The following is a 14408-nucleotide window of genomic DNA, read 5'->3' as shown; positions in this document are numbered from 1 at the left end:
ATATGACTATGTAACCTTCTCACAACCCTATAGTATACTAGTATTGAGAATTCAATTAAATAAAAATAGCTTTAAAATTGTTTAATTGGTTAACAGGTAGTTAGTTGCTCAACGTAGAATAAACAAAGGTAGCACAGGATATATTCTATGCCAATTACAACGTTCAAAAACTTAATGTCATTACCATGTAACGTAGTCGGCATAAGCAGCACAAAAGCATAAGGAAGCAAGCTGTAAGCTTGAGAATGTAGCTATAACATGGTTGTCAAAGCATCACTAACAAATTTTACAATTACAAAACAATAAAAGTATACTACGTATGTTATAGTTCGTTGCAAACCATCACAAGCGCCATACTGGCATATAACCCTAAAACTGAAGCCTAACAAACTAAAAAAAGTAGCTGAAAAAACCAGCTATAAGATCTTCCAATCTAAGTTCCTGTCAATATATCCACTTTTTTGTTTCTGCACTTTCAATTTTTCTTCACGTCCAGCCAGTTGTGTGATTGATGATTACCAGATGCAAAGACCTACACGAAACATATGACACCAGAGCTAATCAGGACTGAGACCGCGAAACAGATCAGGACTGTGTTTAAAATAATTTTTCAGCAGAGAGCCAGGGGTTCAAGACTTGCCTAAAAATGAAATCTTTAATCAGAGCATTTCATCCAACTTCTGCCTGTAAACAGCTAATCTCTGCAGCAGAAAATCATATACGTTAGTCACAGAACAAGGCATATGATATGAAAGATTCAAATAATCACATTTCAAGCGCTTGCAAGTTGTAATCAAAGTGCGGCTGCATTTATTTGACTTAACACAACTTCATGTCAAGAAGAATGTAGCTGAAACCAGCCAAGAGAACCAAAATGCCAAACAAAGAAGAATAGCAATATAGCATACTTTTGTGTATGCATAGACTCCTGCCTCAGTGGGTCCTACAGGGCTTCCTCTTCTCATGAACTTTCCTTCTTTGAAAATGTAAAGCAGGGGAATTCCAGTAGATAGTTCAAGGCTGATAACCTGGACCAAATGGCTAAGTGATTAAAAGAGAAACACAAGAAACCATTAAAAACCTTTTGAGTAAAAAACACACGCACCTCTTGAGATGTTAGTGCGTCAAGGTACATGATAATAGATCTTAGTGAATTTCCATGAGCAGCAATCATTATATTTTTTCCAGCTTGGAGTTGGGGTTCTATCTGCAAGTTGCATTTCATGATCAGTTGATTGCTAAAATCATTTCCAGCAAAATAGTATCAAGGGAGAAACCAATACATTTTCTTTGAAATAAGCGACTGCTCTTTCAGCACACATTTCCAGACTCTCTCCATTTGGTGGAGGTATGTCATAACTACGACGCCACTCATGAACTTTCTCTTTCCCATATCTATCGGCAGTCTCTTGTTTATTGAGTCCTTGAAGCTCTCCATACCTGGAAAAGCACATACATTTTACATGTAACACATTGAAACAATTAATGAAGACAAGAGCCAAAAAGAACCAGAGGCTTTACATTCTTTCATTCAATTGCCATGCTGTGACAACTGAAATTGACTGGCTTATTGTCTCCTCGCTATAAACCTCACTCCACTGCTTAGCTTGTTCACTCTCATTATGCATGATGATGGGCACCTGAAGGAGAGAGTAGTTATGCATAAGGTGAAGGTGGGTATTGACATGAAAGCTTCACAGGCATAAAATAAAATCCAGAGAGTAGATATGGAGGCAGTCCCCAGAAGCTCTAGCAAGACTCAAAGGCCGCCTTTGGCCATAACAGTTCATAATCATATTCTATTTATTAAACAAAGGAAGTTTTGAGCCTTTTCATTTGGTCTTGAAAATGTTTTGGTCAAATTTACAAAAAATTTGAAGCTGTATTAACTACTTATTTCTCAGCTCTTCCACTCAAGGTTCTAAACCTAGCAATGGATTGTCTAGAATTCAAGAATCTCAATTACCCAAGTAAGTTAAGCTTCCAGCACTCCAAGAGGTTCATGAAAAATTTGGGGCTCACCTCAATCATTTAAATGATCATGAGATCTAACAATAAAAAGTAAAAAATCCCAATGTATCCACAACACAACAACCATATAAAATCAAATCACACAGGACATTACCTTCCTGCGTCGATGCTGTGTCATGGCAAGCATGGCGGTCATCTGAGCACGAATCAGAGCAGATGTAAAAATCATATCGACAGGTATATTGCTGATCCTCTTGCCAGCCTCAATTGCTTCCTCAACACCTTTCGTCGTTAATGGCACATCAACACAGCCAGTGAAAAGATTTTTCTCATTCCACATAGATTCACCGTGTCTTATCAGTATAAGAGATGCCTCACCTGTCAGTGAAATTCAAAAACAACTTAGAAGCTACTACAGATACAAATCATTCTCCAAAAACAAACAAAAAGGAAAGTATCACACAACAATGAAAGTCAATGTATTCAGCCATCTGATCATGTATGCAGCAGAACTAACGAATTTTTCAGAATGTTACCAACCATAACTTCCTAAGGCAAAACCGACAAAAAACTAAACAGCTTACTTGGTTTCTTGGATTTGTCATTGGTGAGGTCATCTGATGGTGATGAAATGGTATCCATAGCCGAGACTTGAGATGTTGAGGCCTGAATTACACCTGAACGCTTCTGAATGGAGCTGAAGCTGTCGATTGCTGAATGTCCAAGACTAAACTTGTTAACCTTTGGTAGAAACTTCACTGATGCATAGTGGGAATCATGATGGCAGCTAGAAGGCCCATAACTACAGCTAGGACCAGCAGATTGGACGATGCCAATAGTTTGTCTTAACACCATAGAAGCCATTCTGTATATTTTACATAAAACACTTCATATTATTGCCCATTTTGAACGCAAATTGTAGCAAGTAAGCTATTCAAGAATAGCACATTGCACAATCAATAACATTCAGCCATACAACAACGCGAACATTTGATTACGCACATATGATTTAGACACAAACAATTAATCTAACAAAGTAAAAAGCACACATAATGTTCATAACAAAAATCAAAAGCAGAGCAGCATAACAGGATAAAACAATTGCATACTTGCACTGTTGCACATCACATTAGTTCATTCTACTCCAAGATTTTCGAATTCAGTCAGTCCACAATGAAATTACATCTATTTTCAGCATTATTACTCAAGATTTCAATATAACAAGATTATGCATATCACATCCGTTCATTCTACTCCAAGATTAACATATTCAGTAAATTACAACATATTAATACAGCAAATTTACGAAAGATTTCCACATAACAAGATTTCAACGCAAAAAATAATGTTTACAACATTCATACTTATACTTCAAATAAAATCAAATTGCAAGCAACAATTATTACAAGAATGATCAAGATTAGTCACAATGTCACATTTCAAAACAAACACTCAAATATAATTTATGGGCATAATACGTCACCAACCAAAAACATGTCATAACTTACATTTCAGATAAAACACAAATACCAAGAACTATACCCTCTGTCTGAAATTAATCGTCACGCTGATATCGTAATTTGAACTAGTAATGCGACAACTAAATCAAACAAATGGCAGTACATCTACTTCAACATTTTGCAACCCAGAAATCAAAACTTAAAAACCCAACAACCCAATTAATCAAACTTACAAATTAAAGTTCAAAGATCGATTTCTTGTAAACAAGATAGAAATGGGTAGTATCCCAGAAATTTAAATGAATAATAAAATAAAATAAAGCAAAAATGATGAAAAAAATCGAGAAAAAAAGAGTGAAAAAGAGAGAGATCTTACGAAAATGAAGGAAAGTAGCTCGAATATTCGATGAAACCGAGAGAAAAATGAGGGATTAAAATTGGTTGAGTTGTGAAGGTTGGTAGGAGAGAGAACGTTGACGAAGAGAAGTGAAATCGCGGGGTTTCGAATTTGGCAGACTGAAAGAAAAAAATGTGTTAATTTTGATTATTATGGGAAATAAAATGATAGCAACTGGGAGTTTATACTTTATATATATAGTCACCTGAAATTTACAAGGTTGTTGTAGATTTTGACAAGTTTTTTTGGGTTTATTTGTCTTAGACTATTGGAGTGGACGGAAGAAGGTGAAAGTGGGCTAATTGGCACGAGTATATGCTCTATTACCCTTTGTAATATGCCTATGATGGCTCGACTTTACAAGGCTTACGCGATTATATTTCTTGTATATTGTACTCGTATGTATTGCTATATTTGACTTTTTTATGAAAATTGTGTTATGAAAATTAATTTATAAGATGAGATTGGTAATGAGTAATTGATAGTATTAATGGTGAAAACTGTGCGTTAATAGACCTGTATAGTTTGTAGATAAAGTAACTTTTTGAAATTAAAAGTGTATTCAGGTTAATAATTGTCAATATTATTTTTTAAAGGCATATTGGCCAATATTATATACACAAGAAAATGCATCATGCATGTAATGAAAAATGACTAGATTATGTCCAAAATTTAATTTTTCTCCCTCGTGTAGTCGTGTTCAATTGAGCATTGTTAATCATGTGAATTTTGTTGTTCTAATCATATACAAGTACATTATTTTAATTTAATTTATTTAAGCATTTCTTTGTTGAATTAAACTTATCTAAACTCATTACAAAATACTCACAAAACTTATTTTGGTTATACATTGAACTTGTAAGTTGTAAGTCTTGTAACCCCTTAATTTTCACGATTTAAACTTATTTGACCAAGGGCTAGGTAAAAGTTTTATTCAATCAATTGGATCCATTATCCCATTTGATAAGAAAAACGAAAAAATCTAACCCTTGTTTTCTACATACGAATGTTCAAATTCGAATCGCTTTTTCAAATCTCTAGCTATTATAATCATTCAATAGAATCAATCAATAATGAATACCACATGTTGGCCAACCTACCTCGGGCTGGCAATGGAGGAGGGAAGAGTTGCAAATTACAATACTTGTTAGGTGTGACACTTGGTAGCAAACTTGAGAAACTACAATCTAGTGCGCAGCTTAAAAATTTGGTTGAATGAACTTAGCCTTTCTCAAATAGAAAGAGACCAAAAGTTGTGCTTGTGCATTTTCAAAGGGACTAATCAATTAATTAGTGCTTACCAAACTTAGCAACCCTTCGTAGTTACCAAACAACATCTAGTCGTCTATGTTCTACCTACCTACCTAACCCTTTAACACATGCATAATAGATAATCTTGAGGGAGTATGGACCTAATTTTACGTGTATATTTTCTTCTGAAAAGCTACGAGTAGAACACAAATAATGTTTACCTATTAAATTATTTTTTTTTTTTTTAAAAAAAATTAAAAAAAACTTCCACCATTTCCTTAAAATATTACTCCGCAATAATTTAACATTACTCCGTAGCACACAAGTTATTCAAAGTAAAAGTAACACTTTTTTTATTCGAAAATAGCAATACAATTATACAAATTACCAGTGGCGGAGCCACTATAGGAACATGGGGGAACAACTGTCATATACAAATGAGGGTTGGGAAAGATTTAAACTTATAACCTATCATATACAAATCTTCAGTCTATCAGTAAAAGTATTGTAATTTTAAATGCAACATGGGATAATTTCGTTTACATCACTGATGTTTAGTGAATGAGCCAAAGAATATGCTCTATTGTTTCGTGTGAATCGTGATCTTCCTGGTAAACAAGATTATACGAGTATCACTACTTGCGGGCATGTTTTTGACTTCTTTCCTTCTCTAATTTTAGCTGGTCAACAATCTCTCTTAAGCTCCTCCACGAAAAAGAGATTAGTTGGTGGATCAATGATTATGTGAGTATCATGAACTGATGAACATTTATGGAAATTGTGGTTGAAGCAATTTTCTTTAACCTATCCAAATTGTTCAAAACGGGCTTACTTTCTACTAAATGGTCTAAACTAAACTCCTTATTGTTTTTAAAAAATAAATACTAAGAAGAAAGAAAAAGAAGTGCCAAAAAGTGTTTTAACCCGAAATTCTTAGGATGGTTTGATCTAAGAAGGCCCTGTTCTTCAGAGTTGCTATGTTCCGTAGTGTGTGGAAACCTAGCCTTGCTCTGCTCTGTTCTGCTGTGCTCTGCTTTGTCCTGTCCTGTTCTGCTATGTTCCGTAGTGTGTGAAAACCTAGCCTTGCTCTGCTCTGTCATATCCTGCTCTGCTTTGTCCTGCTCTGCTTTGCCCAGAAGCTCAAAAGAACAGGGCCTAAGGGATTTTATATTTATTTTCTGAAATTTTCTTCGTGGAAGCTTATGTATCAAGCATTATACATCCGGCCTTTATAAAGCACTTGTTTTGTAAAGAACATATGGATGTTTTTATAAATAATACTTCATCTGTTCTTTTTTACTTGACCTGTTTCTTTTATCACGCTTGCCAACGCAGAACTTTAACGATGAATAACTTTAATTCTTGATAAGTAAAAATTATAAAAGTTGTATATTATGATAATACTTATTGAAGCGAATTCAAAAAGATATCATATGAATATATTTTTCCTTACATATCATTTACAAAAGACGTTCAAAGGAGAGGTGGCGAATAGTGTAAAAGTCAAAGCGGGTCAAGTAAAAAAAGAACGGATGAAGTATTTAGCTTTATGTACTTTTTGTATACATAAAAAACATTCATAATATTATCAAATAACATGATAATATTACATTCATTAATTTTTAAAAGTTTGTTCTTTTCATTTTAAAAAGGAAAAAGATATATGCAGCCCTAAGGGCTGCATATAAGAACCTAAAAGTGGAAAGAATTGACAATAAATATACAATTATTACACCGATTTACTCGTAAATTGTTGATAAATTCCCAATTTAATTCTAAAAAAGGAAAGATATTAAATGCTATATGCAGCCCTTTACCCTTTTAAAAATACCTTTTTTTTTTTTTTTAATTTATTTTTATGTTCTTTTCCCGTATGTACCATGTTTGTTGCATTCAATTTTACAAACCAAACACTTAGGATCTGTTCTCTTCGGCTTATTTTCAATTCAGCTCTAATAAGTTAAGTTCAGTTTTTTTAATTTCCCTCTCTCATAAAATATTCATTTCATTTTAATCCAGCTCCAATAAGTTAAGTTAAGTTCAGTCAATCAGAATATGCCCTTATAGAAGACGAATCAAGATAATACCACCACATTAAGAATGCCCGTCAACTGAGATGTTGATGGTTCTTTCTTATTTATAATATTTGTGCCTTCTTTATATCAGATAAAAGAACAAAGATTTAATAAATACTGTTGATGATTCTACTTACTGATACAATATAGTTCCAGATAATTGAAATCGCGAACATTCATACCACTAAAACCAATCACAAAGAATACAAATGTGGCTCATCTTAGGTATTTAGGTAGAATGGTAGATAATTAACTAAGCGATGAGCATAATAAGGCATTACATATTTAGATACTACCGAGCCAACATGCTCTCACAAGACGAATCTAAAATCTATACTTCATCTTCGGTGAGCTCATATTGCTGCATCAGCTGGGAACAGAAACTCAAGGGTTCCTCCACGGTGAAGCCCAAGTTATTGGCAAATCGTTCGTTAGAAACCTCACCACTGTTGCTGGTGAGGGAAACACGGGAACGATCACGTCCTGGGTCAGCCAATTTGCAGTTTGCGTGGGGGCTGCTCACTAGCATGGTGTCACAAACATTGTCCTTCTGGTCATTTGCAACGAAGATCTTGTATGAACCTGAGGCATCGGTAGTTGCTTCAGCCTTGTAGAGGACTTCCTGTGTGTGTCTGTGGCGGCATTCCAACTTCACCTTCACATCTGAAATCGCAAATCAACATTCCATATTAGTAATCATGCATTGCTCTTGATCACTGATCCCTGGTAACTGACCTAGTCTTAAAGTCGGCAACAAATGGAGTCTAGACTACTTTTAAGACGATGTTAAATTCATTAAGCTCCAAAGAATGTATCAAAGCCAATAGTAAAATCAATTCGTATAATCATTCGTTCTACGCCTTGATCACATGAATGATCAACCTGACAATTAGTTCAAGACAGAATGATTCCGGGACTTCTGAAACAAATTGTAACACCTTTCCTTAATACGCCGAACGCCCTAATCCCTATATATGGTTCAATTGGGTAATGGGATGTTGAATCACCTCTAACTACATTGATTTTAGTAAAAACATGTGACGTCCTTATAACGAATGAATCGGGATAGTAAGATCATGTCACATCTTTGATAATGAGCAAATCGGGATAATAAAATCATGTCATATCGTTAATTATCGTTAATTATCGATATAACAAAATGCCATATCTCTATCTACGAGCGGATCGGGACAACAGAAGCATTCGTTGCAATACAGAGAGTGCATCATTAACAAACAATTGTTACTCGTAGTAATTCAATTACATCAAATGAAAATGAAAATGAAAAGTGAAGTAACCGTATCAATAAATAAATCCACAATCTCAATCAATTTAGTCCATTATCAAAAGAATTTAATTAATCAGTAATTAGTCAAACACAAGTCAATTCCAGTAAAATAAATACAACTTTTTAAACATACTCAAGATCGTGACAGTACTACACTTGCTTCAATTACTTATATAATACATTTTAAACATAAACAAATACAAATATCACATCACATTCACATTCACATCAAATCCAACTCAAAACACAACAAATCTAAGCAAATAACAGTAATATAAAGTAGATCTAACACAAAAACATGAACAAAAGTAGTAGATCTGGAGTAAGAGAGAGAAGAGAAAGAGACGAACCTTGAAGATAAGTAGAAGCGGGAGTTTCAAACCCAGCCTTACAAGGGTCACAATAAACACGACCACGAACACAGAAAGGAGATTTCTCAGGCCTAGCAGCAAAAGCAATGGCAGGAAGAACACAAAGTAGAGCAATTACTGAAACAATCTTAGCCATTGTTGTGTTTTGGTTGAATGAATTTGTATGTTTGGTTACTTTGGGTTTGGTTTTATGGAGGAGAGAGAATTAATGTGGTGTTGTTTGGGAAAGGAAGTCTTACAGTCACACTGTAAAGTGGAGAAAACGAGTAAAGTGGAGGGACATGGTGTGATAGGGTGTATGGTAGGAGTGAGGGTGGGGTTGAGTTGAGCCGTTGATTTATTGGATTCGGTGATGGGCGGTTGAGATGAGAGAAGGTGTAAAGGAGTGTGTCACGGAGAGATGGTCTGGCAAGTGGGGTTGTGTCGGTGGCGGTGGATCACATGGGGTGCTGTAATCTACTGTGATACCATTCACTTTAATTATTGTGCTTTCTATTTAAGTTTGATTTTTGTTTTTTCAATAATCCAAATAAATAATTTTTGTTATCGTGATTGTGAAGTAATTTTTCAAATTTAATTTCATAGATTACTTTGGCCGCTTTGTTAACCGTGATTAATGGGGGATTAAAGTTCACACGAACCATAAACATTACTCCCTCCGTCTCTAAATTACATTCCTACTTCTCTCACATAATAGAGAGAAATAGGAATGTACTTTAGGGACGGAGGGAGTATTTATACAGTTTTCTAAGATTTGGACATAAAATCGTCTTATCACCAACATTAACCGATTACGGGTGTGCCAAAAAGGACCAAGACCGAAAACCGGTCCGTTGGATTCCGGCCTTTTTGGATTAAGAACAGCAGTTTGGTATGATTTGGGCCTAATGCAACGATTCAGCATGATGACTAACTAGGCCAAACATTCACCAGGCAGCAGTTGGGCGATGTGCCCATTGCCCAGCTTGATACAATTTGGGCCAAGCCCATTGATTTATAATGACCGACCTTGTTGAGCTAGCGCTAATTTTTTTTTTTTTTTTTTTTTTTTTTTGACAACGGTTGAAAAATATATAAAAGTAATACGAGCTATATTAGCTCTTCTATTACAACGAGAAATTATCAAAATAAAATACTTCCATGTTTGCTCTTGCCCATTTGAGTAATTTGTCACTTGCCTTTGAGCATGCGACGAGGAACACACCATTTTATTTTTGTATTCCACTTTCCATTGAACCCGGAGAATGCATTGGAGGACGACGACGACGAACAAACAAATTCTGGCATACATATTAACGAGCAGAAAAAGACACCAAGTGCCTATTATATTAAGTAAATGGGGCAGAAAAACAAAGCGGTCAGAGCTTAACAACACAAACTGAATCATCAATTCAAGTGATTCGATACCCTTAATTGTGGGTACCATTGATCTCTTCTCTAAGGAAGAGACCATTGACATACTATAAACCTCCAAAATTATCTTTCAGAACCACCCAAAATTTCATTATGAGGAGCAGTGTTAAAATAGGTATTTTTCAAAGTAATAGATTGAAAATCCACTACTAAACTCAAACAAAGGACATCAAGGGACATCCTTTCGAAACTCCTTCGACCGAAAAAATCGAAAGAGGAAACTACAAACAAACAACCAGCCAAGGTCAACCCTATCAATCGAACCATACCACAACGATGGAAAAATCCCCACAAACCAAAACTCGCATATCCAAAATTATTATAAAAGGGAGCATAACACACCCCTCTAAATCCCCCCAAAAAACTTAACAAACCCCAATTAGAACACAGAGAACTACATCCAAGACCATCAAAAATAGAGCAAAGAACCATAAAAGCATGGAAAGCTAAAATCAAAACGTAAAAAAACAAGTAAGGCCATGAACAAGCAAGAAAACAACCAACTTACACCAGCTCCGATTGCAGCCGCACCTTTATCGTGAAGGCCAAAACTTGTTGGAGTTTTGTAATGCAAACAGAGTGTTTATTTTTCCTCTCTCTCTCAGTCCTCCAAGTGTCCTCTTCCCATTCTTCCAGCTCCCTGAAAGAAGGAGGCTTTCCCCCCTCTCGGTCAACCCTCCTCCGCTGATGCCTGGTATGCGGGGGAGTTCGGGCACGAGGTGGGGGCATATTTTGTGCCCTCATTGCCTCCATGAGCACCGCGAGCGCTCTTGCCACTTCTTCCGAGCTGGGCCCCGTTAAGTGTGAGAGTGAGAGCGTATGGTCAAAGGTTGACTTTGAGGCACTGATTGAGTCCTACGATCGGACTGACTTCTGTTAGACCGAGGGGGACTCGGTCTATGATGAGAGTTGTGAATTACGGGAGAAAGGGAATCCTCCCGGTACGATCCTCCCCCCGAACTAGCACCCTTCGAAGAGTTCCGGTCCGGCGAAGGTGATGGTGTAGGAGTTTTAGGCCTTTCGCCCGCTCCTTGACTTGGTCTTTTGGTCTTGCGGTTCTTAGCCATTGTTACTAAGATTTTTGCAAGATGGTTTTGATTGGCTTAAAGATTTTTTGAAAGTCTTCCCCACAAACGGCGCCAAATTGTTTCGGATGAAAACAATAGGACCCTGCCGAAGGTCCAATGAAGTGGATGAAGACTTGTCCGGTCCAAAGGATGCTGGGCCGAAGGTTTCCTGCACAGCGAACACACGTAAACTGGCCTCGGGGGTGGATCCGAGGAAGACCCCTCCGATGCCGAAGTCAAACAGTGTTTAGAGAGAGAAAGCTATGCAAGAGATTTAATGCTTGAGGCTTTATGTGTACATGAATGACAAATGATGTAATTGAATGCTTTTATACATTTGCATACAAAGAGAGGAGAACAATTGGGCCTCAAATAATCATGGGCTGACCATAACAATTTGGATCAGTTGACTTATTGCTGACTTGGCTTGATTGGAGGCTTGAGCCTTGACCTTGGAGTATTGGATCATTTAATGACTAGGCCCAATTAGCTAAATTGGACCCAAACAACTTGCCCCCCAGACCCGATTTGGAAGGATAACGGGTCGGGTTTGAATCCAATAAAAATGGAGGGAAGTAAATGATCTAATTAAATCAAAAGATTTGAATTTTAAACAGTCATTAACTAAATAACTGTAATTTGGATAATTAATGGGAAGTTGAGTGGATAATGGGCGGTTAATTAAGGGAGAGAAGGTTTAACGGTTACTTAAGGAGGCGTTTTAAGAGAGATTTAAATTTTTCGACCCTTGAAATTCCATTTTCTAGAATCATAAGGCCTGACTTGCATTCTTGCCTCATTTCTTCACCAATTTACACTCGAATTCTCGCAAAACGCCATTTTCGCTTTGAAACTTTAGCGCGGTATCTCCGAATCCAAGTTCGACACTCAAATCCGCTACTCCAACTGACTTGACCGGCGCATTTCGACCCATTTGAAGGTAAATTTCTTCGAGTTTCTCTTGATTTTCTTGCCTTTTTGAGGGAATTCCTCTTTTTCCTACTTTTCTTCTTCGAATTTGGTTATGGCTCGGGGGAGAGGGCGTCAACCCGGTCGACGGGGTCGGGCTGGGGACCCCCGTGACCGCGCTGATGTTTGGAATGGGGAACGAGTCGGTGAAGACCCGGAGAGGGGAATTCCGGCCGTTCCTTTGAACGTCGCGCCGCCCCAGCAGGACGCCGGGGCCGGCGAGGCAGAGCAGCCTGAGCAGAGAGAGCGGACTGGGCAAGCCGAGGATTTGCCTGCTGTGCTTTGGGACTTGCTCCCTGGACATGCTGAATGGCAGGATGCCGACGATCAGCGCGCCATGGAGAGAAATACCCCTTACTCTTGGTGGGTTCGGCATGCCGAAGCCTACCGGTTTGCCGAGCAAATAGAGTTGCACTACGGCATCTTTGAGGAGGATGGGTATTGGTGCCGAATGCCCTCGCCGACTGATAGGATTCACCGTCCCCCTCCTGGGTACATAGGGGTCGACACTCGACAATTACAATATGGGCTTCGGTTCCCTCTGGATCCCTTCGTCAGGGATATTTTAATAAAGTACAGGATCTCCCTGTGCCAATTAACACCTGTCAGCATTCGGCGGGTGATGACTTATCTCTAGGTGTGCCGGTTTCTAGCTAGTGCAGAACATCCAGAGCGTTTACGGCCAGCACGGGTCTTCGGGCTGGTGGCGGATAGAGAGTCGCCCCCAATATTTGACTATGTGGCCGAACGATTCTTCGGATAAGGATTGGAAAGGTCAGTGGGTCTGGGTAAGAGTTCCCGCTGATCCGGAGCACCCTTATTTTTTTGGGGCTCCCCGATACCTCTCCCGGCCCGATCCGAACATGCAGGATCTAGGCCCCGAAGACCCTGATGCCGCTCGTCACCCCAGCTACGAGCAAATGAGCTTCTTCGGGAAGCAGGATAACCCTGGGGGAATTAGCCGAATGAGATTCATCCCGGCCAGATGGCTTCCAGATAACCATTACGTCTTCCAAGAGAAGATGTTGGCGGTTGTCGGCCTCAGCCGAAAGTACAGGGATGGTAAGTATCTTCGGCTGGGGCCGAGGACTTTGCCTTATTTAAATTTTTGCTTATTTTTAATGTCTACTCCCTCAGTCTAACCTTCGTCTTGCCTTTTCAGAGCTGAGCGAAGCTACCTCGGGTATTGACTACAATCGGCTTGGGGTGAACGCTGAACGAGTCATTTTAGACCGGGCTCCAGCGATCACAGCTCCGATGAACAGTCTGTTGCATCTGCACGAAACGGACCTTCAGATCGAGGCTGCCGCCGATTACACCAAGCAGAAGCCTTGGTGGGAGAAGCGAGATCCCCTCAGGCCCTTATTGCACGAGGAAGCACAGGCTGCTCAGACAGCCGAGGACGTGTCCCGAGCAATTGACTCCTTGGAAGGAGGTGTAGGGACGTCTGGTGCTGCCGAGCAGGGTACCTCTGCATCTGGAGCACAGCCGAGGGTTTCGGCTAGTTCCTCGCCTCTTGACTTGTTTGTTTGTTCTTTTTCTTCTTTTTTTTTTTTTTTAACACCTTGCTGCCCCCCCCTTTTCTGCAGTCTGAGGAAGGGAGCGGAAGGAGAGAAGGGAAAGCACCTGCTCGTCCTGAGGATCCATCTTCGTCTGAATCTGAAGAAATGGACGAACAACCCTTGGCAAAGAGGAGGAGGAGGATAGCCGTGTTGGGGCCTCGTCAGTTTCAGACGGGGATGAGGCCTACCGGGGGCATCCATATAAGGGAGCCTGACGAAGGTAGACGCTCGCCGAGGGCTCCCCCTCCACCGGAAGTTCCGCGTCCTCAAACCCCCCCCTCCACCTCCCGAAACTCAAGAGATGGAGGTGGACCAAAGAACTCCTGATCCGAAAGGGGGGGTTCAGGGACACTCCGCTGAAGATGCTGAGAAACCGATCGCTGAAGGTTTCTCAGATGATATTGATAGGGAGGTTGACGCTTTACTTCGTCAACCTAATCTGGGGGAGGAAGAAAAGGTAATTGTTGCTGACCCTGAGAAAGACCAGCTGGGCTCCGCCGAAAGGGAAGAAAATGCTGAGCCCGAGAAGGTTCAAGAGGTTCCTTCTTCTTCCTTCCCGTCCTTCCAGACGCCGAACTCTGGAG

General features: G+C 39.1%; 2 protein-coding genes across 2 annotated transcripts; both read right to left on the bottom strand.

Annotated features, from left to right (window-relative positions):
• Positions 1-114: 114 nt before the first annotated feature.
• Positions 115-4009, bottom strand: LOC145638142 (2,3-bisphosphoglycerate-dependent phosphoglycerate mutase 1-like). The gene is made up of 9 exons (XM_081689104.1): positions 3808-4009; positions 2556-2836; positions 2126-2349; positions 1522-1640; positions 1284-1440; positions 1106-1207; positions 909-1028; positions 641-701; positions 115-532 (listed from the first exon to the last, which is right to left on the bottom strand). Exons 2-8 carry the CDS (start codon positions 2833-2835, stop codon positions 660-662), a joined length of 1044 nt encoding a protein of 347 aa, XP_081545230.1. The 5' UTR covers position 2836; positions 3808-4009; the 3' UTR covers positions 115-532; positions 641-659.
• A 3237-nt stretch (positions 4010-7246) lies between these two features.
• LOC145639240 (major pollen allergen Lol p 11-like) lies at positions 7247-9046 on the bottom strand. The gene is made up of 2 exons (XM_081690421.1): positions 8793-9046; positions 7247-7817 (listed from the first exon to the last, which is right to left on the bottom strand). Exons 1-2 carry the CDS (start codon positions 8947-8949, stop codon positions 7486-7488), a joined length of 489 nt encoding a protein of 162 aa, XP_081546547.1. The 5' UTR covers positions 8950-9046; the 3' UTR covers positions 7247-7485.
• Positions 9047-14408: the final 5362 nt, after the last annotated feature.

The sequence above is a fragment of the Chenopodium album genome, chromosome 7 (assembly GCF_948465745.1).
Source record: "Chenopodium album chromosome 7, dcCheAlbu1.1, whole genome shotgun sequence".
Taxonomy (NCBI): domain Eukaryota; kingdom Viridiplantae; phylum Streptophyta; class Magnoliopsida; order Caryophyllales; family Amaranthaceae; genus Chenopodium; species Chenopodium album.
Note: the sequence above shows the minus strand (reverse complement) of the source record. Positions and strands in the feature narration are given on the sequence as shown.

Excerpts from the sequence above, each read along its gene's own strand:
- LOC145639240 (XM_081690421.1), bottom strand. The coding sequence starts at position 8,949 with ATGGCTAAGATTGTTTCAGTAATTGCTCTACTTTGTGTTCTTCCTGCC. Across the intron at positions 7,818-8,792 it reads CGCTTCTACTTATCTTCAAG|ATGTGAAGGTGAAGTTGGAA; the intron begins GTTCGTCTCTTT and ends TTGCGATTTCAG.
- LOC145638142 (XM_081689104.1), bottom strand. The coding sequence starts at position 2,835 with ATGGCTTCTATGGTGTTAAGACAAACTATTGGCATCGTCCAATCTGCT. Across the intron at positions 1,441-1,521 it reads TGGCAATTGAATGAAAGAAT|GTATGGAGAGCTTCAAGGAC; the intron begins GTAAAGCCTCTG and ends GTGCTTTTCCAG. Across the intron at positions 1,029-1,105 it reads ACGCACTAACATCTCAAGAG|GTTATCAGCCTTGAACTATC; the intron begins GTGCGTGTGTTT and ends CATTTGGTCCAG.